Source organism: Mirounga angustirostris, unplaced genomic scaffold (genome assembly GCF_029215605.1).
Source record: "Mirounga angustirostris isolate CCGP_5_RB_7025 unplaced genomic scaffold, mMirAng1.0.hap1 SCAF_4, whole genome shotgun sequence".
NCBI classification, from domain to species: Eukaryota; Metazoa; Chordata; class Mammalia; order Carnivora; family Phocidae; genus Mirounga; species Mirounga angustirostris.
In genome coordinates this window covers 119,487,125-119,509,681 of record NW_026991712.1, presented here as the reverse complement: position 1 = coordinate 119,509,681, position 22,557 = coordinate 119,487,125, and the positions used below count along the sequence as shown (strand labels likewise).

Here is a 22,557-nt window from a genome sequence, read left to right as displayed (position 1 = left end):
AGACGCTTAACGACTGAGCCACCCAGGCGCCCTCTGACACTATGTTTTGCAAATGGCAAGCACCCAATAGAGATTAGCTAATAATATTAATGATAACAGTAAGCTGGGAAATGATGCATGAATAGAACAGGTAGGTAAAATGGAGAAGAAGAAAGAGGAAGAATGTCCCATACAAAGGAGAAATATATGCCTAGAAAAGAATAGCACAGTGAGCTTTAGTGAAAGAACCTGGCTTGAGCCAAAGGGTTGGGAGGCACCCAGGGTAGAGTCAGAGATGCAACTGAAGCTGGAAAGGCAAGCAAAGTCCAGCTCGATGGGTTTATCAAGTTTAATGGAGGTTCTTCAAGAAGTTTCACCAGAGCAGGGACATGATCAGATTTGAGTTTTAGAAAGACCAGCTTAGAGACTTGGACTCCACAGCATGGAGAATGGAATGGAGACTAAGGAAACAGAAGGCAAGGAGATCAGTGGCAATAATCTTAAGATAATGCCTTCGCTGTTATGGAATTTCAGTTAGGGAGGCAGGTGTCACATGAAAAGTATATACAACAGTCCAAAGAGGACCTTGAAGTAATTATTATCAGCTTGTTAATATTAGCTAGGTAGCATTTCATTCATTCATTTATTCACTCAACAACTAAGCCAGTGAACTGGTATTGTGAGAGATTTCAAAGAGTGTTAGTTACCCTGCTTAGCCCTGCTTTCTGGAAGTAACCCCATCCAACACAACTGCCCATATTTCTCTCTCTGGCTGAAAGATCTGTTAACTCTGCTGATTCAGATCATGTGTAATGGCAAAGGCATTTTTGGGAGACAACATGCACCTGTAGGAAACTCAAGCTGGGAGGAAGTGCTACATAGCAGATTAGGATGGATCCTAAGGGGTGAAGATGATTCGCCTTCACCACGGGAAGGGGAAATTTCACTGTAACTACCTTAGTATATAGTAGACTTCTTACTGCTCAAAAAGAAGTAAGTCTTCCATGACCCACTGTTAAGTAAATAATAACAACCATCACTCATGAAATGTCTTATCCTATAAATTTCAGATGGATTAATAAATTTAGTACAACAACTTTATGAAATAGGTATTATGTCCACTTTTCAGGTGAGAAAGATGAGGCAAGAAACACTCCCCAAGGTCACAGAATTAGATGCAGTCTGGTGTTCCTATTCACTACACTATGTGGCCCTCTAGCAGAGAGCCACCAGATTGATATAAGAGTGAAGCCAAATTAAAAGGTATGCCTCAAAATCTGACAGGGGAGAAAGATCACTGCCCACTTACAATCAGGAAGGCCAAAATTTGGAAGGTTTTATTATAGGAATAAAATGAAATAGATGATTAAACATGCGACAGTCTCTTGACAGGAAATTGGACAACCCTCATCAAAGGAGTACCATGTTGAAAGGGTTTCTGAAATCCCTTTTACACTTTAAAGCACAAACCACGGTTGTGCCATATGGCCTAGGACACACTAGAAAGTATTTAAATGGGGTTACATGCTCATCAGTTTAAAATAGAGTGGGCCATCTCAACAACTCAAAGGTGTGGCAAAGGAAATAAAAAGCAAAGAGAATGAGAACCTGTTACTCTTTGTTTTCTGCTAAGGTTGGGTGACCAAAAGCTGAATTAATTGTCTCAGTAAGAAATAAAAGCAATATGCTTATTCTGCCCATGTATGGTTCTATCAACTAAGTAGTGGAGCATGTGTAGAATAAGCATATTTTAACTATAAGCTCTATGAGGCATTTCTAATGCCCACTGTATAAAGACAAAATAGGGGGGGGAAATCCCTAACTGTCCAGATATGAAAGAAACCACCGGCTCTTTGCAATGCCACTTGGTGCCAATAGAAACGGAGAGTCCTGAGCCTGGGCTTTTAGCCTGGTGATAAGGGGAACCCAGGCCAGATGGCATTTTAAAATCCATTCTCACTCTCTCTCTCCCCACTCACCTACCTTGGCTTTAAAGCCATCACACCCATTTTCACAAGCTGCAATATTTTAAAGTAGTCACTTTCCCTTGAGAACACAAAAAGCTCTAATTGCTATAAGTTTAAAAACAGAGAGAGTAAAAAATCATGGAATTTGTCAACCATTTTTAATTAAACGCACAGACACACACACCCAAACCCAACACCCTAGACCGAGGACAGCTTTTCACACCCAGCCTATTCATGAGCACGTATTCACAGCTCACCAACAAACCACTCCCCTGACACTCGTCCCTTTCTGCCGGACTCACTCGCCACCCCTAAAAAGTAACTTGGGACGCCCTAGATCTGTGGGCACCGGCGCCCGGTTAATTCATCTGGCCCGCGCTGCTCTGAGCCCTAGGCAGGACTTGGGGGCTTCAGTGTCACCAACCAGCGCTGCCCACCCCACGCCCCTCCCCCAGAGTCCTCGCCCGGCCAGGAGCGGCAAACCCTCCCCGGCCCCGCTCCCGGGGAAACACTCAGAGTTGCATTGTCTTTACCACTGTTTAATCTTTACAAATAAAAATGCCTGTGAGATGGATTCCCCACCCCACCCACCTGCGGGAGTCCGCACAGCCACACTCAGTCGGTTGTCTAGGAGGCACCCGAGCCGCGCCGACAACCAGGAGGCGTGAACAGTGAACTTCTCTCTCTCTCTCTCTGACTCTCTCTCTCACACACACCCTCTGCCCCAAAGGAGAAGTTTTGAACTAGCCGGGGGCCAATTCCGCCCGCAACTCGGGCGCGCGCGGCGGGGGAGGGCCCGGTGCGCGTCCCCGGCCGCGCCCCTCGCGTCGCCGGGCCGGCAGTTACCTCCTTCCTCCGGCTCGGCGCCCCGGGTCGGGTGATGAGGGCCGTCTCCTCGCACACCACGGCCACGTCTTCCACGAACACGCAGTCGGGGAGGCTCTCGTCGGCTGGCAGCTTCACCACCTGCAGCCCCAGCTTACCGCCCAGCACGCCTACGTAGAGCTGATGCTGCCGCTCGGCACGGGCGAAATCCACCTCGTCGCCCTTGGCGCGTCTCAGCGCGTGCTGGCAGAGGGACTCGGGCAGCGCCCGCACCACGGCATGGGTGGCCCGGCCGAAGGCGGCGGGGCGGCCGAGCGCTGCCATGGCTCCGGGAGGCGGCGGGAGGCGGCGGGGGCGCGGCGGCCGGGTCCTCCCGCGGGCAGCGCGCGCCGAGCTTGCGAGCGCCCGGCGGCTCCCCTTGGCAGCAGATGAATGCGGTGCAGAAGGAGCCCCGCTCGCGCCCGGAGCCCTGCCCGAGCGACTGAGCATGCCCAGAGCTCCCGGCGCCGGCCCGCGCGCAAGCCGCGCGCCCACCCCGGCGCTTTCGGGTTTGCTGCGGCCGCGAGCGGAGTTGTAGCGGCGGGCACCGCGCGAGGAGTGGGCGGAGGGAGCGAGGAGCGCCAGAGTTGTGTGCAGGTGGGGGACCTCGGTGGACCCGGACCTGAGGTTACCTGTATTCCGCGGCAGGTGCGCGTGAAGAGCGTGCAGTGGTTTGAGCCGAGTGACTGGAGGGCTTCTTGGTGGTCAAGAGGCAAAGGATGGGATGATTCCTTTGTGGATAAATACTTTGACCTCCCTCCCTCCTCTCTTGGTCCCAGGTTGCCCAGCACGTGGTACCACCCCCAGTTCCTAGCGTACGAATCTGTTTTCCTACCCAGGTCTGCAAAGCACCTCTCACCCCAGGTGAGACAAGAGATTATAAAAAGAATGTGTTTCTTCCCGTCTGTGAGAAAGAGCAAGAGTCCAAAAACACACGTAGAGAGAAGAATAGAAGTACAGAAACACAGTATTTCAAGGACAATCAGTCGTCATGAACACTGTGATTCTGGTGTGTTTGTCTCTAGGGCCCGCAGATGTAGGGAGGCAAAGACCCAGCGTGTTTTACCCACTCTAGACAAGCGCTCCCTTGCCCAGTGTCAGACAAACATAGCATCACAACTTCTCCTCACTAGGAAAGAAGGTTTCCAACCTTCTCCCTGGCATTCCCTTCACGCCTGTACAGACTCGGTGCAATTCCCGTGGTATTAGTTGAATGTTTCTTTTTCCATACACCTCAGGGAGTGCCTTTCCCTCCTTAATGGCACTATTTTTCTCCCCTCACATATCGCAGATTAAATAATCCTTGGATTCTGTTTCTTTTGAGAAGATCCACTTCAAAAACCAAACCATAACTCCAAAATAATCTCAGGTAATAATCTTCCTTCCTTAGATTCTAGAGCACATTTCTAAGTTAAAGATTGATTAGGTCATGAAACATTAGATTTGAATGAGACCTTAGAAATCCTCTAACTTCCCTTCCAAAAGTCCTGAATTCCAGCTAAAACAAATACAACAGTCATAAGATCTTTACTTGAACATTTTAAACCTCTCTTACTTAAAAAGCATATTCTACTCTTGAAGAGCTATAATGGTTAAAATCTTCATTTTGGGCTTCAAACCCACTGGTCCAAATTCTGTCTTCTAGCATTACCTAACAAGCTCATACTCTTTCACAAGATTGCATTCATGCTATCTGAAGACAGTTCTCATATCTATGCTGCCTGACACCACCCTCCCACCCACCATCTTGACCCCTTCTAGGCCTTGAGCCTGAACCATCAAAAAGTAACTATAGTGATTTGGTTTCCAACATTCTGATCATCTTCCTTTTGACATACACCAGTTTGCCTGTATCCCTTTAAATCATGGTATCCAGAATAGAAACAATTCTTCCTGTGTGTTATGACCAGCACAGACCCACAGCAGGACCCTTATTCCAGATGCTAGGCTTCTATTCACACCGCCTAAGACTGTATTTACTTTTTTGATGATCCAGTGCCAAGGCCTAGGCCACAGGCTTCTTGCCAGAATTCTGATCCCAGTTTTTAGGAAATGTGGGTTTCTAGGAGCAGATCTATCTGAGGATCCTGGAATGATTGTCCCAACTGAACCAGAGAAAATGTGATTTCCGCCCTCCCCCACGGCCCCCTGCCTCGGTCTCAAAGGTAACTTGAATGTAAATGCCAGATGACATGGCATTTCTCAGCTTCAAAAGTGAGGGGTCTTAAGTGAAGGACAGTTCTGACCCTGACACAGGAGAGTGGGGCCAAAATTAAAATAACAAACCTTTAAGACCTACTTTGTTCTACTTCTGAGGCAAAACTCTCAGGGGACCCAGGCTGCCCTATCAGTACTAAGGTAGTGTCAGAAATCACTTAATGGTGGCCTCGGACAGGGATTCCCACTAATGCTACAGCTGAAAGCCAACCCATGTGCTGAGCTTGACCTGGCTAAAATATGGGACTTTGTTCCCCCCCTTTGCCCAATATTGAGGTTCCATCCACCTCTAATTGGCCTCTACCTAGTGACCTTAATTCATGCTGGTACCCTTTTAGAGCCTAAATATTTTGCCTGCCACTCAGTGTCCTGAGTCTAACTTTGAGTGGGGTCCTGTACCACTCTGGGCTCATGTCAGCCCAGCAGCCAATTAAAACTTGAAAGTTTTTTCTTAAAATTTCCATACTGAAATTGGTCGTTGGTTTTTAAAAATTTAATCTTGTAGTTATCCTTATTAAATGCTATCTGCTTCATTCCCACTTGCCTAGTTTTTCTTTTTTTCTTTTTTAAAGATTTTATTTATTTGATAGAGAGAGATACAGCGAGAGAGGGAACACAAGCAGGGGGAGTGGGAGAGGGAGAAGCAGGCCCCCCGCCGAGCAGGGAGCCCGATGTGGGGCTGGATCCCAGGACTCCTGGATCATGACCTGAGCTGAAGGCAGATGCTTAACGACTGAGCCACCCAGGTGCCCCCACCACTTGCCTAGTTTTGATTCTGTCGTCTTGTGCATTATTTTTTTTTAAAGATTTTACTTATTTATTTGAGAGAGACTGAGAGAGAGAGAGCATGAGAGGGGGGAGGGTCGGGAGGGTCAGAGGGAGAAGCAGACTCCCTGCCGAGCAGGGAGCCCGATGCGGGACTCGATCCCGGGACTCCAGGATCATGACCTGAGCCGAAGGCAGTTGCTTAACCAACTGAGCCACCCAGGCGCCCTTTTTTTTTTTTTTTAAAGATTTTATTTATTTATTTGAGAGAGGGTCTTGTGCATTATTTATTACCTCTAGTTTTGTGTCATCTGAAATTTGATAAGCATGCCTTCTGTCTCCTCTAAGCAGTTGTCAAAAAGCATTAGAATGTGTGAAAAGAATAAGAACACCAACTCCAATAAATTATAGTTTACATGCCTTCCTGCTTGAGTTCTGAAGGACTGTTTTTAGGAAAATAGATTTTATTGAGCCTAATACATTTATAAATTCATTTTTCCCACAAATATTTATTGAAAATTCCCAAGGCACAATACCATATTACATACTTCAGAGACATACAAGAAGCATAAAAACATGATCTTTAACCTTTAAGAGCTTACAACCTCCCTGGGAAAACAAGACATCCCAAATTGAAGCTACGACAAGGGCACATGAAAGGCATAGACAAGAAAGTGCTATAGGAATTGGGGGAAAGAGATATCACTGTGGCTGATGGGTGTGGAAGAGAGCTGCTTGGAGGTGAATGGACTTGGTTTAGGCCTTGAATAATTTTTAGGATGTGAATAATTGGAAGGAGAGAATGAGAATTCTAAGGAAAAGTACGTGCAAAAGCCAGACACATGTTCCAGGGATAATAGATCAATTCAATGCACACACATATTGGTTAAGATAACTCTAGCTGCGACCACAAACAACCCCAACAAATATAGTGGCATAAAATTGGTATAAGTTTATCTCTTGTTCGCTTAAAGTCTAACACAGATGGTCCTGATGGGTTCCTGACTCTTCTCCCAGAAATCTGCAGGGATCCAGCCTTCTTCCATTTTGTGGCTCAACACTTCAAAATATGGCACCCAAGCTCACCACGCTCACCTTCCTAAAGCTGAAAGAAAGGGAAAGAACATACAGCACCATGTGAGAGAGGCTTAATGGGCCAGGCCAGGAAGTGATGCATGTCATCCCCGCTCACATTCCTCTGGCTGGAACTCAGTCACACAGCTACAATAATCACAGGGAAGAGCTGAGAAATACAGTCTTCTGTGGGCCCAGGAAGAAGAGGCAACAGGTCACAGAAACAGCCAACAGGGTTCTGCCCTAGAGTACAATGGGAAAAATGGGAAATAAAGGTAGAAAGGTAGGTTGAGCTTTCCTCACTTGAACAATGAAGAGACAAATGGTGTGGAGAGGGAGTGTAGTCTCTAGAGCCAAACTGTGGGTGGAAGCATGGCTCTGCTGTTTTCTCGTATGATCTTAGACCTGTTTCTGAAAAGCTCTTTGCCTCAGTTTCATCCTCATCTGTAAAACGGGAAACGATGAATCCATTATCATAGGGTTACTGTGAAGGTTAAGTTAGTAATACAAGGTGCTTAGAAAAGTGCCCAGAATAGTACCTAGCAACTAGTTCAATAAATATTATCCATTGACAGTTTGTGAATAGAAGGCTCTGAATGTGACTTCCTACTAAAGGTCAAACCACATATCCACATTCACTGAATTATCAGACTCATACAGGTATCCTAATGCTTTCCAACAGAACCTATGGCTTTCCTAGACTGACAGACCAAATCTCACCCACAGATGTAGACAGACCAAATCTCACCCACAGATGTAATCATAGATTCAATACATATTTGTTAAACCCTTGCTACATGCTACGTACTGTGCTAGGCACTGGGGATGCAGTCATGAATGACAACGTAGGGTTTATTTATTTATTTATTTATTTATTTATTTATTTATTTAGAGCACACATGCATGGGGGTGGGGCAGAGAGAGAGGGAGAAGAATCCCAAGCAGGCTCCATGCTCAGCAGGGAGGCCAATGTGGGGTTCGATCTCATGACCTAGAGATCATGACCTGAGCCACAATCAAGAGTTGGATGCTTAATCAACTGAGCCACCCAGGTGCCCCAATAATGTAGGGTTTATTATGGTCAAATTGCTCTTTTGCTCTTCCACACATTTTAAGATCTTTATAACCAATTCCCTGTTTAAATTTCCTCCATTTGAAAGACCTAGAGCTGTTTCTATTCTCCTAGGTGGACACTGATACAAAGGCAACTTTTCTTTTCCATTGATAATATTGCTGGTACTTATATTTGGAGTCAATTTTAGATAGCAATTATTTCAGGATTAAAATAGACATTCCTGCCTTAGTCCTTTCTTACTCTATTTTTAGAAGATTAAAGATTTACTTTCATTGGGGAATGGGTGTTTGGGGGTGGGGGTGGGAATCCTAAAAGAGAATGAGGGGGTCAAGTGTGTCCTCATCCATCTCAGTGCTAGAAATACTGGATCAAGTAAGTACCATAAGTATGCATTCTGACAATAAGTCCTGAGTGTTTCCACATAACAATCATTAAATTTGATGCAAAAACAATTTATAGTGGAAGACACCCATTGTTACAGAGTTTCATTGACATCCAAGGAGTAAATGATGTTTCGTTGAATGCGCAGGCAGTAGGTTATAGACTAGAAGATGGTTTCGGGGTAGTCAGGGCTCTGGTTTCTAAAGTCAAGATGTGTAGCCTCCTAACTTCAGTTTCTTCAAATTTCATCTGAGAATTCATTCACTAAACAAATATTTATCAAGAACCTACAATGTATATGGTAGAAGAATATATATAAGCAGTAACTAAGGCATGATAAACCTGACTTTGGCTCCTGGCCTTCCTGCGTTCTAGTTGTGTAAACTTGATGTGCCCTAGACCCATGCTTCACCATTTTCTGTCTTGCTCGAAGTCCGGGAGGACTGATCTTCATGGACTGCACCACCTGGGATCCCATTATTGTTGACTTTGGCCAATGGGAGGCAATTACCAGAGACTGGAGGGTAAGAGGGGAGAAAGAGGTCAACATATTTATTCCTCTCACTCCTTTTCTACTTTTTCATAGTTCTACAACATCCACACCCTTCTATAGTCATAGCTTCTGTCTGGTGGCCCCTTTTGGGTGATTCCAGCTTCTGGCTGGGTTCTGATAACTACTTACATGGAAGTAATAAACAGCACACATTCCAAAACCCAGTTTTAAATACATGACATTGAATATTTTTTAAAAAGTAAGCTGCCAAAGGGGTGCCTGGGTGGCTCAGTCAGTTAAACGATTGTCTTTGGCTCAGCATTGGCCACTCCCCCTGCTTGTGTTCCCTCTCACGCTGTGTCTCTCTCTGTCAAATAAATAAATAAAATCTTAAAAAAAAAGATGCCAAAAAAAGGTCAATTCAGCATTTTCAGAAAGAGTGTTTAGCAATATTCAATGTATAAGGAGGCTGTGTTTAGGGCCATCCACTTTCTCCAGTTTCTCAAAGTGTTTCCTGGCATTGGAATGTTATCAGAGTAGCTGTAGAAGGTCCTGGCAGATCCAACATAATAACCATCACAGGTGTGTTTAATGTAAAGATGTCAATGAAAGCAGCAAAGTTAGAATTCCTAACCCCCATGTTCTGGAAGGAAGCCGCTGATTTGCTGTAGGTCAGCTGAACTGCTTAATGGTGTTCCTCAAATTATCTACATCTGGGGGTGGCAAGGGCTTCCTGTTTTTGCTAGTCTCTGGGTACCTCCACATCCCTTGCTCATTGTCTTTACCCTGCCCATACCTCTAAAAACATTCTCTTCAAAATTCGTAGTTGAGCATGCCATTTGTTTTTCACCAGGGAGCTTACTTGGGTGACTCACTTAAATTTATATGTAAATGAGAGCTATATGTAAAGTGGGAGTTATAATACCTTAATCTCTAGGTTGTTTTGAGGCTGAAATGTGAGAGCATGGACAAAGGTTCTTATTGTGCCCAGCACCATGAAGTCTTCAATTAATGATAACCCCTAATATTAATAGTGTTGTGCTCTTGTACCAGGCACTGTGATGAATACCAAAGTTTCCATCTGCCTGTGTGTAAAATGCCCATTTCCACCATGCAGCACACCCAAGTCCTTCAAATGAGATAACATACAAAGTCTTACCTCAGTAACAGGGATGCCGTAAGTGCTCAATAAGTGCTCTTGGCTCTTCAAAGCTCAGCTTTTTCTTCTCCCTACCCCCACCCATACGAGGAACATTTCCCCTTTCTAGACCTCTATATCCCTTTCTGTTCCTCTTTATGCTGCTTATTATTTTCTCCTAGCAGTGTAATAACCCATTGATGCCAGTGTCATCTACTTCATTACAACCACATTAGCGGCTAATGAGATAATCAAAGTATCCTGAACAGTACCGAATACTACATAAATGTATCGAGTCTGAACAAGTTGTGAAGTTCTATGATGATCTGCAAAGGTTACTGTGGCCCTGACATTTTAGAATTGGTTTTTTTTTTCAGTTTCTTAGAGCTTTTAGCAACACTGTCTTTCCAGAACTATTGTGTATAGTTCTTTCTTACTTAAAGGTATGTTTGTGGGGCAGAAATAGATTGTGGGAAAAACCTTTTCAAATTTTAGGTAATCTAAGTGTTGAAGAAAGGAAAAACCTTTCTCTGTAGTTGAAACTGGTGTGTGTGTGTGTGTGTGTGTGTGTGTATACATGCTCCTGGGCTTTGATAAGCCCCCTTCATTTCTTTATGAAATGAAGTTGCTTCATTTCCTTATGAAAAACAATGAACTGCCAGGGTTGTCATTCCAGGGAATTGTCATGTTCGCTCTTGTGGTAACAGTCCACACGGTTTTAGCCTGGCATCAGAGCATGCATGTCCTGGGAATCCTCCTGCCTGCTTCCCCCTCTGCATCAGTGGTGCTGCTCTCCCCGGGCTGCTGCTTCTTCCCCTTCTCCTCCTCCGCTCCTCTTCCCCCTTCCCTTCCTCCATCCCGCTGCTTTTATAGATTTTATTTATTTGAGAGAGAGCATGAGAGCGCATGATCGGGGGAGGGGGCAGTGGGAGAGGGAGAAGCAGGCTTCCCGCGGAGCAAGGAGCCTGACGCGGGACTTGATCCCAGGACCCTGGGATCATGACCTGAGCCGAAGGCAGACGCTTAACTGACTGAGCCACCCAGGCACCCCTTGTCCCACTGCTTTTAAAATGTTAGTGTTTCCCAGAGCTATCTAGCCTCATTCTCTTTTCCTCCAACTTTACATGCTCCCTCCTGTGGGTGAACTAATCTAGGCCCATGACTCAAATACCTTCTCAATGCCCACGATGCCCAGACTTTCATTTCTGGTCTGGCAATCTCCCCAGTGCATCAGAGCTGCCTAGAAGACACCCCTGTTTGGCTGTCCCACAGAAACTCCAAAGTCAACATGCCCACAGGAACACATCCTGTTCCTCCCAGGATCCTTCTCTCCTTCCATTCCATTGAGAGCTGCTCAAGCCAGTAATCTGAACATTATCTTTAGCTTAGCTTTCTCCTTTGCTTCCGCATTTAATCAATCATCATGTCCTGACAGATAATCTTCCTACAAAGGCTCAAATCCATCCATGTCTCTCCAACTACTCTGCCACTACCTAGTCCAGAATATAATTACTGGTCTCCTGGATTATTGCAACAGCCCTCCTATCCAGAGTGGTATTTCTAAACTGCAAATCTGACCATGACACTCTCTTGCTTAAATCCTCCAGTGGCTTCTCCTATGCTCAGAATGCAGTCCAAATGTCTTATCATGGCCTGCAAGACACCCCTTCACATCCTCATTCTGGTCACTTCCCCATTGTTTGACTTACATGGACCTCTGCACATGGTGTTCTATCACCTGGAATGTGCTTGATCCCATCCCAACTCCTAGGACTCCTTTAAGACTCAGTGAAAGCATCACCCCTTCTAAGAAGACTTCCCCAAGTCCCTTAAGCTGGATGTGGTGGACCTGTATCCATTTTCACCCCCATCACAGTGCTGTATTACTTGCTAGTTGAGGTGCTCTTGGCAGACAGACGTATCTTTTTATCACTGAATCGTCAATTCAGGTGTTTAGAGAATAACTTAATTAAAGCAATGGAGAGCATGCACCTTTCTATACTCTCATCAGCCCACCTTCATAAGAATGGGTTTCAGTTCTTATAAAATAAGAGGATTATAGTAGGCCAAGAGTCTATGATTCTATTGCTCCAAATGCCTGTTAACTGCTGTGCAGTAGTAAGAGTTCAGGGTCTGGGTTTGAATCCTGACTCTGTCGCAGGTGTGTGATCTTGTACAATTTGCCTAACCTTTCTGACCCTAAGACCTTTGTATGCAAAACAGGAATAGTAATCCCCACCTAAGATGGGCATTAAAAGGATTAAATAAAATTATCTTAAACAAATATGACACACGTGGGGCCTGTTCTCTCACTGGTTTAGTCAGTATTCACATAGCCCTTCATTCAAATTTTGGCTTCTATACAATCCTGATCATCAACTTAATACACAGAGCTTTGAGTTTTTCATTTGTAAAATGAATATGACACCTACCTTATGGTGTTATAAAGACTGAGATGATCCATGTAAATAAAGTTTTATAGCATATAGTTAGAGTAAGCACTCAACAAATGTTATCAGCTTCTGTGACGATGATGATGATGAAGAAGAACAAGGAGGGGAAGGAGAAGGAGAAGAAGAAAATATGCAAATCCTGACAGTAACAGGCTTTCAATGAAAGTTACTCCCTTTTCTTTTTCTCATTCCCTTCATCATTGGGTAAAGGTTTACATACCCGTTCTAGGCCAAATCTCTTTACAACAAAATTGTCACCCAACTTCCCCCACCAAATGGGAACCTTCTTGTACTGAGTATTGGGTGAAAAATCTACTGCATCTTAAATAAATTCCATATGCTTGACAATGTACAGGGACAACTCTTATAAATAAAGTCATGTAAAACAAATGGTGTCAGGTTATTTCCCCACACTTTTTTTCTTGCCAGCACCATTATAAAATTATAGTGGACGGTCCTTTAAATTGGGACCAGGATTATGCATAAATGGGTAGCTTGCAAACTTCTAGTGGTTTTTATGGAGAAAGCCTCACCATCTCTATTTACTTTTCTTGCTCTTTGTTCCAGTTATCTATCGCTGCATGACAAGTTACCCCAAACCTAGTGGCTTAAAACAATCATTTTATTTTGCCAATTATTTGTAATAATGGTTCATGACTGATCCATGTGGAATTGCAAACTAAGAGAGCATATTAGCAAAGACAAAAAGTGAGAGGGAGCTTAATGTGTCTGAGGAAAGGAAAGAGAAATCCATGTACTACAGCTGGAATGTGGGTGATATTGCTAACTCATTTTAAAAGTGAGGAAACTGAGTGTCAGTGCCCATCTGAGAGCCTCATACAAGGTGAGGGCTCCACCAAGTGTGTTTCCCCAATAATGGAGAGTTTGTCAATGATTGGCCGCCTGCCTGCAGGCCTCTTTTGTAGCTTTTTACAACTAGAAAAGCGTCCCCTACAAACCGAATGATGTCCTACATGAGAGTCACCTAGACTCAGAGAAATCAACATGAAAAACTACCTTAAGAAAACATTATCTGCGGAAAATATAATACTTCTTGGTGGTATCACAGATATGAGTATAGTTTAAATGTAAATCAAGACTAACTCATGCCAAGATTATCTAACTCTTTAAATGTGATTTATGATTCACATTACTATCTCCATTATATATATATATATATATATATATATATATATATTTCAGCTTCTTTGTGAAAGCTAGAGAAAAATGGAAATTTGTGTTCATACAGGTCATATATATAGCTACTTATTAAATTTTCCTGATAATTTATTTAAACATCCCAGCAAATCAATATGCATCAGTATAAAACGCTGCACAGATTATCAATAATTTACTAGTCTAGGGTATTTTATGCTTTTATATCCTAACATATGGGCTTCAATTTTCCATTCATTTTTTAAATTACTTTTAATGTATTTATTATAACTGAGAAAAAATTAATTATGTCATCTGCCAACTCAAAAGCAGAAAAAATTAGAAAGGGCTTTAGAGAAAGATTTTCTTCAAAAATACAGAAAGAAAAACAAAAACAGGAAGATTACCTTGGAAAGCAATTTTTCCACCCTGTGGGCAATCTGTGATAGCTACATCATTTTAGGGGGAAAAGGGATAAGAATATTATGTAGAAAAACCAGAATTGCACTTTTATGCATTTTTAAGAAGAAAAGAAAGATGTTTCAACTCTAATTTACTTTTTGCCAAGAACTCTTTCTCACATCCTAATTAATTTTAGGGATTATCCTTTCAGTTATATCCTTCCTTTCAACTTGTTAATATTCTTTTTTTTTCTTTTTAATAATAGCCATCCTAACAGATGTGAGATAATTCATTGTGTTTTTTAAAAATTTTTTTATTGTTATGTTAATCACCATACATTATATCATTAGTTTTTGATGTAGTGTTCCATGATTCATTGTTTGTGTATAACACCTAGTGCTCCATGCAGAACGTGCCCTCTTTAATACCCATCATCAGGCTAACCCATCCTCTCACCCCCCTACCCTCTAGAACCCTCAGTTTGTTTTTCAGAGTCCATCGTCTCTCATGGTTCGTCTCCCCCTCCGATTCCACCCCTTCATTCTTCCCCTCCTGCTGTCTTCCTCGCCTTTCTTTTTTTTTTTTTTTAACATATATTGTATTATTTGTTTCAGAGGTACAGATCTGTGATTCAACAGTCTTGCACAATTTTCTTGAGCTTTGCAACATTGTCTGCCTCATTGTAATATTCTGGTGATCATCAGAAATGGTCATTGGTAAGAAGGAGATCAGGAGAAGAGGCTGGGCATTGTCAGGAAACACTGATGAATATCAACTGATGAAGAATGGGCTAACATTTTGGGGAATAGTCTTCCGGATTTATATCACTCTATAATATTGTATTCTATATAATTTTATATTACTTTATAATATTTATTCTAAGGAATATGGTGAAAGTAATATACCCTTTAATTAGAATTATATTTCCATTGCCTTTTGAAAGTTTAAAACATAATTTTTATTTTACTTTAAATTGTGTTTTGCTTTTAAAAGACTCACGGTTTGCTATAGCCCAAGAGGTAGTAACTGTAAAGCTGAAAGAAGTTAATAACTGAGATTATTTTTCCTCCCTCTTGTTTTTCTTTTATAAAAAACACCAGAAGGAAATTAAATGCTTAATTAAATTAAACAAATATGCTGAACTCTAATATTACCATGACTAGTGTTTGTACCATTAATTGCTTATTTGAGTATTATGACAATTTTCACATAGTCTGAAAGTGGAATAGGTTTGGCCCTAAATCAAAACAGGCAGTGTTAGTTCTACATGGTCTGGGAACAGGCATTCTGGAGGAGCCCATGTGAATATCATCAAAACACCAGACAATTAAATATTGCTAGCTCAGTTTGCTGGGCCTTGTCTTAATCCTGTTAGGGTGAAAATGGTGCTTCCAGCTTGCATCTGCTTGTCTCTGCTTGGGCGAGAGTCCTGTTGGGCTGGCCTAGTCACATTTCCTGGAAGAGTTCACACAGATCTGATTTTGGAATTTCCAGAAATGATTATACCCATCTTAACACATACTGGATTCTAAGAATATGATATTTCCTCGTCACATTAGTCTAAATCTGACATTTAAGTAAATTCAAAGAGCACATGTCTGCTCTCAAAGGAAGGGCTGCAAGCAATTAAAAGAGAAAACAGAATCACATGACAAAAGAGCTACTTCTTCAGAAGCATGGGAGAATGAAGCCGTTGTCCCTGAAACACTTCCCTCGGTAGGTCAAACTGTGACATAGTCAAAATTCATCTTAGAAGTTCTTCAAAGCTCCCTCTCCCCACCCCACACATTGTTAGCAGCTCCATCCCCACTGCCTCTCTCAGCCTACCTTAAACTGCCCCCTTCATAATCAAGATATATATAATGTTTTCTTAAGGTAGTTCATTCTTTCAGATTCCTCCTAAGTGTCTAAGTAAACCTAGTAAACCTATTTGTGCTAGGATCTTAGTAGATGAAAATAACTTCAACCAATTCTATACTTTTTTATTGAGTGACCAAGTGCTAGGCACTGTGGCTAACCATCTGCTTAGGAAACTGTTTATTTAAAAAATTGGGAGCAACTAGAAAGCTCTACAATAAAGCAGTAGTTAAATAAATCATGGTACTCCATACCTGTGGGATACCCTGTAGCCACTAGAAATAAAGCTTTTGAAAATAATGCTTCCATCCATTGCGGACGTTAACTAAATATATTGCGGTAATCACTCCATGATCTGTACGTACGTCATTATGTCGTACGACTTAAACCTATGCAGTGTTGTGTGTCAATTATATTAATGAAACTGGAGGAAAAAGGAAAATAATGCTTTAGTATAATCCCAGTTTTATTTTAAAAATGTGCATAGGAAAAAAACCTTTTTTTGCATAGGAACTTTGGTTGTCTTTAATATGTAGAATTATGTCATTTTTATTTTCTGCACATTTTTATGTACTTCCCAAATTTTATTCCAGGGGCATGTACTTGTGTTATAATGAGAAAATCAACAATAAACATTTTTTTTTGGAAGGCAGTTTCTCTCTGGAAGAGTTGTCGGTCTAGTCCAGAAAATACTAGATTGAAAACAAACTATTCGTATGTTATGATAAGTGTTACAGTTTTGTATAAGGTGTTATGAGAACAACTAATCATCCATATACATAGGTGATGGAAGATTTAACAGCTACTGTCCACAATGATTCTGTGTTAAAGTCTTTAGCCCAAACAATTCCTTATACAAATCTTTAGTGCCAGATGTATTTCAAAACTTAGACTTTTTTGGTTTTGGGGGCGGTTTTAGAAAGGTAATATGGTGAGTATATGTATTTACAGAACACCCCCAATAGGCCTGGGCCAGCACCCCATAATCTAACATATTAATATTCCCATGTAGTGAGATGGGACTATTAGAATAAGGACTATAAAACTTCTCATCAGTCTAGGCCACCAAATCTGCTACTAAAAAGTCCTGCTTTGCAGAGCCATTTGGATTTCTGCATTATAGGCTGTGGACCTGGTTGGGTAATGTGGGGACTCAGCCCTAAAGCCTGTGCAGAGTGGCGTTCATTATCTGCTTCTCAGCTCCCGGTTCATTAAGCCCAACACTTGCTCTAATTGTAGGGTCATAAAACTGATTTTGATTCACGTTAGAGCATGTGATCGTATTTGATCATAGATATATGCGCTCCAGGAGTGAAAATGCTCTAAGTGTGTCTTGAAGACACATGTGCTTAAGGGGTCTGGGGTTGCTTGAAAGGTGAAAGAAATGTTATCGTAAGCACACTTTACAAACATTTAAAAAATGTGAAGAAATGTGATGTTCTAAGTAGAAGTAATATTAATAGAGCTGGCAAAAAGCATTTCTCGGTATTTTTTAAAGGGTGTCTCTAAGCCAAACATTTCCTAATCTCTCTTGGAAGAACACTGAAGGCTAAGTGACAAAGTGGCGTGGTTTCAGACCTTAACTCTAAAACTGCTGAGTTTATTGATGCATAGCCAGTTCAAGCGAAATTTTATTTATTTATTTAATACATTTAATATTTATATATGTAAATAATGTGGGTTTTTTTCCAACTTCTGCGGTATAATGAGTTGTGTGCAATGTCTGAGCTAGTACTGTAAACCATTGAGGACAAGTAGCAATTTCTGTGAAGTGACAGATAAGCAGTTTTAGGGTGAAAAAATGCCAAGGATGATTCATTTGAAATCAGCCTCGACAGTTTTCTTGCTGACAAAAGGGAGGACTAGAACAAAGGTTAAATTCTTCAGTCCTAGGAAACTGCTTTGTCTTTGGCTTGCTCCTCCAAGCTCTGCTAGTTCATCAAGATGTGCAGTTTGATTTTCTCCTGTGGATACAAGATCTTCCATAGTCAGACTTGCCATACAGAGCTCCTGACAGAAAAAGGAATTTCTCCATGTTTCTACCAACCATGCACTCAATGAATGTTGCTTTATTAATGCAAGTTGACCAGCAAGATCTAAATTCTACAATAATCCCTCAAAATAATGATTCAGCAATCATTACCACCTTCTCTCTGGTAACCTTATTATCAGAAATATCAATATTTAGAAAACTCATTTATTTGACCTCCTGTGTGCCTTCTCGGCTCTGGCTGGAGTCACAAAAATGGAAACATGGCCATAGGGCAACTTAAGGGACATGTATCCTATGAATTATTGGGAGTTAGCTATTTTGAACATTTTCATCACTGTTTTCAGCAGCTGATAGACTACTGTGTGCTATAAATAGCACTAAAGCTTCACTAAATTGGTTTTCATGTTAAATTCACATTTTATCAGCCTACTTTAGATTCCTGTCTTCATTGTCATCACACTAAAAATAATTATTACCTGTTTAATATCATATAGTGCTGTTTAGGCCCCACAGAAAATAAATTAAGGATAGTCAGGTCTTATTTTCTGGGACCTTACAATTTTGAATAGATGATGACAACAGAGAAAGACGCATGAGTTACAGAATAAACAATTGCATGAATTAGGTAGGTAAATGTTATATTGAGAACAAGTCAAACAGTTAACTTAGGCAGACCTTTAGCTGGTGAGTGTAGAGGCAATTATAAAAGCAACCCACAGGGAACTGCTGGTTTTTTAAAGGGCTTAATTAATTCTTTAATTTAGACACTCTTTCCTGGAGGACGGAAAATCTGGAGATTTTGCAGATTTGGTGAGTGCAAAATAACTAAAATTCTGGAGTGGGAGAAATATTCCAAGATTCCTGTCATTTTTATATTCAAACCTTGCAAGAAATGGCATCAGAACTAAGGTCCACAACTTCTGTTGGTTTTAAGTTTTGCCTTCAGCCACATGTCACTAAGAACAGATGTGCTATTTATACTGAGAAAAGTATAAGGATTGTGCTCAAATGTGCATCAAACTCTGGCTTTGATGGTGCTCATTACATAGAAAATGTTTTGGATTTTTTTAGGTGAAGACAAATAATATATTTTTTATGAAAAAAATAACCATAATCTCCAAAACAAAAATATGTACTGAGTGGCATTATCTTACATTTTTGCAAAATGGAGGACAGCTGGATTCTCATATCTTCTGCATTCAATCTATTGCAAATCTTGTATTTTTAAAAGAATAATGATTATATATATTTAAAGAGTACAACATGATGTTTGATACACATATACATAGTGAAATAATGATTACAGTCAAGCTGATTAACAACATATTCATCTCCAAACACATTTTCTTTTTTTTGTGTGTGGCAAGAATCTACTCTCTTAGCAAATGTCCAGTATACAATATAGTTTTATTAACTACACTCATTATGCTGTACATTAGGTCTCAAGATACTATAAAAAATAAACGTTAGAGGGAGGCAAAATGGAAGAGTAGGGGACCCCGTTTCATCTGGTCCCTTGAATTTAGCTAGATATCTATCAAATCATTTTGAACACCTATGAATTCAACTTGAGATGTAAGAAAAGAATTGGAATTCTACAAATAAAAAAATTACCACTTTTTGCAAGGTAGGAGGTGCAGAGAAGTGAATCTGAGGGGATATATTGGAAGATAAATGGCGGGGATGGGGTGGGGAGGGAGCCTCTTTAAGCTGGCTACTGGAAAGTGATATAGCCCCGGAGCGCAAAATCAGAATTTTTAGAAGTCTGTTCCAGGGAGAGACGTCCCTGCCTGAAAGGTGCTCATGTGGTGAAGCGGGCAGAATCCTAGGTGGGGCAGTGTGGTTTCAGGATCCCCAGAATCACAGAAAGAACGGGGCTGTCTGGGCCGGCAGAGTTCCCATGCATTGGAGTGGGGAACCTGGTGAGGGTCAGTGAGGCTGGGAGTGGCTCTCTGCTCAGTTTGCCATAAACCGTGAACTGCAGCAGGATCTGGAGACTGCTCTCTGTGCAGGCGCCCTGCAAAGGGCAGAAACAGGGTGATCCTCCTCCTTTCCCTGGGAGGATGGGTGTGAACAGCAGGAGTCTGCAGAGTTTGGCTCACACAAAAGTGGAGACTGCTTTTCCCTGAGAGTTTACTGAAGAGAGGGGGCTGGGATTTTTCAGCTCCAGGGCTGGAGATTGGGGTGCTGCTATTTTTATTTTCATCCTCTAAAGTGGTGGGGAAAGCCTTCAGGGAACAAAAGCCCATAGAGCAACCAGAAGCAGCTTACACTGAGCCCCGCCCCCTGGCAAGGAGCGGTGCAACTCCATCCAGGCAAAAACACCTGAGAATCAGCACAGCAGGCTCCTCCCCCAGAAGACCAGCTGGAACATCAGGAAAATACCAAGTTTACTGAGCACACAGACCTGCAAAACTCCAATGCTAGGGGAAAATAGTATGTAGAATTCAAGGTTTTTTTCTCATGATTCATTTATCTTTCAGTTTAAAATTTCCCTTTTCTTTTTTCTTTTTTTTTCCTTTTCAACTAGTTTCTTATTTTATCAACTCTTTTTTTTAAGTCTTTTTTTAACTTTCATTTTTACATTTACATTTTATAGATGTATTCTTCATTTTTGGCTTCCTTTCACTGTATTCAATTTTATTTTTTTGTGTATATATATACATAAGTTTTCTTTTCTTTTTTTTTTTTTTTAAAGATTTTATTTATTTATTCATGAGAGACAGAGAGAAACAGAGGGAGAAGCAGGCTCCCAAGGAGCGGGAAGCCCGATGCGGGACTCGATCCCAGGACCCTGGAATCATGACCTGAGCCGAAGGCAGACGCTTAACCATCTGAGCCACCCAGGCGCCCTATAAGTTTTATTTTCTTTACAATTTTGGGATTTAGTGTCTTCTAACAAACAGACCAAAATAGACCTAGGACCAAGTGGATTACCCTGTTTTGTCTACCTGGGAGATTATATTCTCTCCTTTTATCATTTTTTTTCTTTTTCTTTTCTTTTTTGGTTTCTGACCTCTTCAGATTTGTCTAGTGTGTATTTCACTTGGGTTGTGATTGATGTTTTTAATTTTGTTCTCTCATTCATCCATTTATCTCTGGGCAAAATGACTAGAAGGAGAAATTCACAACAAAAGAAAGAACCAGAGGTAATACTGTCTGCCACAGATCTAATCGATATGGATATAAGTAAAATGTCAGAGGTGGAATTCAGGATAATGATTATAAAGTTACTAGCTGGGCTTGAAGAAAAGCATCAAAGACACTAGAGAATCTCTTAGTGCAGAAATAAAATCTAATCAGGCTGAAATAAAAAATGCTTTAACTGAGATGCAGTCAAAATGGATGCTCTAACAGCTAGGGTAAATGAGGCAGAAGAGAGTCAATGTCATAGAAGACAAGATGCTAGAAAGAAAGGAAGCTGAGGAAAAGAGAGAAAAACAACTAATGGACCATGAGGGGAGGCTTTGAGAAATCAGTGATACCATAAAGCAAAACAATATTAGAATTATTGGGGTCCCAGAGGAAGAAGAAAGAGGGGGACAGAAGGTATATTTGAGCAAATCATAGCTGAGAACTTCCCTAATCTGGGAAAGGAAACAGGCATTCAAGTCCAGCAGGGTAGAGAGAACCCCTCTCAAAATCACTAAAAATAGATCAACACCCTAACATATAATAGTGAAGCTTGCAAATTTCAGAGATAAAGAGAAAATCCTGAAAGCAGCTCAAGACTAGAACTCCTTAAACTATAGGGGTAGGAACATTAGACTGGCAGCAGACCTATCCACAGAGATCTAAATGAGAAAAATATGTGGCCAAGAATACTTTATCCAGTAAGGCTGTAAATCAGAATGGAAGGAGAGATACAGAGCTTCCATGACAAAGAGAAACTAAAAGAATTTGTGATCACTAAACCAGCTCTGCAAGAAATATTAAAGGGGGTCTTGTAAGAGAAGAGAGAGCCCAAAAGTAACATAGACCAGAAAGAAACAGAGACAATCTACAGGAAGAGGGACTTTACAGGAAATACAATAGCACTAAATTCATATCTTTCAATAGTTACTCTGAATGTAAATTGGCTAAATGCTCCAATCAAAAGACACAGAATATCAGATTGGATAAAAAAGCAAGAGCCATCCATATGCTGTCTACAAGAGATTCATTTAGACCAGATTGAAAGTGAGGCAGTGGAGAACCATTTATCATGCTAATGGACATCAAAAGAAAGCTGGGGTAGTGATCCTCTTATCAGACAAATTAGATTTTAAACCAAAGACTGTAGTAAGGGATGAAGAGGAACACTATATCATACTTAAAGGATCTATCCAACAAGATCCAACAATTGTAAATATTTATGCTACTAACTTGGGAGCAGCCAATTATATAAATCAATTAATAACCAAATTAAAGAAACACATTGATAATAATACAATAATTTTTGTAGGGGACTTCAACACCCCCACTCACAGCAATGGACAAATCATCTAAGTAGAAGATCAACAAGGAAACAAGGGCTTTGAATGACACACTGGACCAGATGAACTTCACAGATATATACAGAGCATCCATCCTAAAGCAACACAATACACATTCTTCTTGAGTGCACAAGGAACATTCTCCAGAATAGATCACATACTGGGTCACAATCAGGTCTCAACTGGTACCAAGAGATTGGGATTATTTCCTGCATATTTTCAGAACTCCATCACAAGAGGAAATTTGGAAGGAACCCAAACACTTGGAG

At 41.4% G+C, this 22,557-nt stretch overlaps 2 protein-coding genes across 25 annotated transcripts in view; both read right to left on the bottom strand.

The window, feature by feature from the left end:
• Positions 1–3,591, bottom strand: part of DDAH1 (dimethylarginine dimethylaminohydrolase 1) — a 134,862-nt gene extending 131,271 nt beyond the window's left edge. Inside the window, exon 1 of one of the 7 annotated variants that reach the window (XM_064588896.1) lies at positions 3,443–3,591. Coding sequence is in view for 2 of the 7 variants with exons in the window: in XM_064588893.1 (XP_064444963.1) it covers positions 2,793–3,260 (468 nt within the window). In the remaining 5 variants the exon portion in view is untranslated. The other 6 variants (XM_064588893.1, XM_045897289.3, XM_054512767.2 and 3 more) reach the window with 6 other exon arrangements.
• Positions 3,592–6,220: 2,629 nt separating this feature from the next.
• Positions 6,221–22,557, bottom strand: part of LOC123859441 (uncharacterized) — a 105,547-nt gene continuing 89,210 nt past the window's right edge. For 12 of the 18 annotated variants that reach the window (XR_010410869.1, XM_064588897.1, XM_064588902.1 and 9 more), the window contains 3 exons: positions 8,735–8,839; positions 7,170–7,310; positions 6,221–6,897 (listed from right to left, as the gene is read on the bottom strand). Coding sequence is in view for 14 of the 18 variants with exons in the window: in XM_064588897.1 (XP_064444967.1) it covers positions 6,884–6,897; positions 7,170–7,310; positions 8,735–8,839 (260 nt within the window). In the remaining 4 variants the exon portion in view is untranslated. The remainder of the gene's footprint in view (positions 6,898–7,169; positions 7,311–8,734; positions 8,840–22,557) is intronic. The other 6 variants (XR_010410873.1, XR_008507793.2, XR_010410870.1 and 3 more) reach the window with 2 other exon arrangements.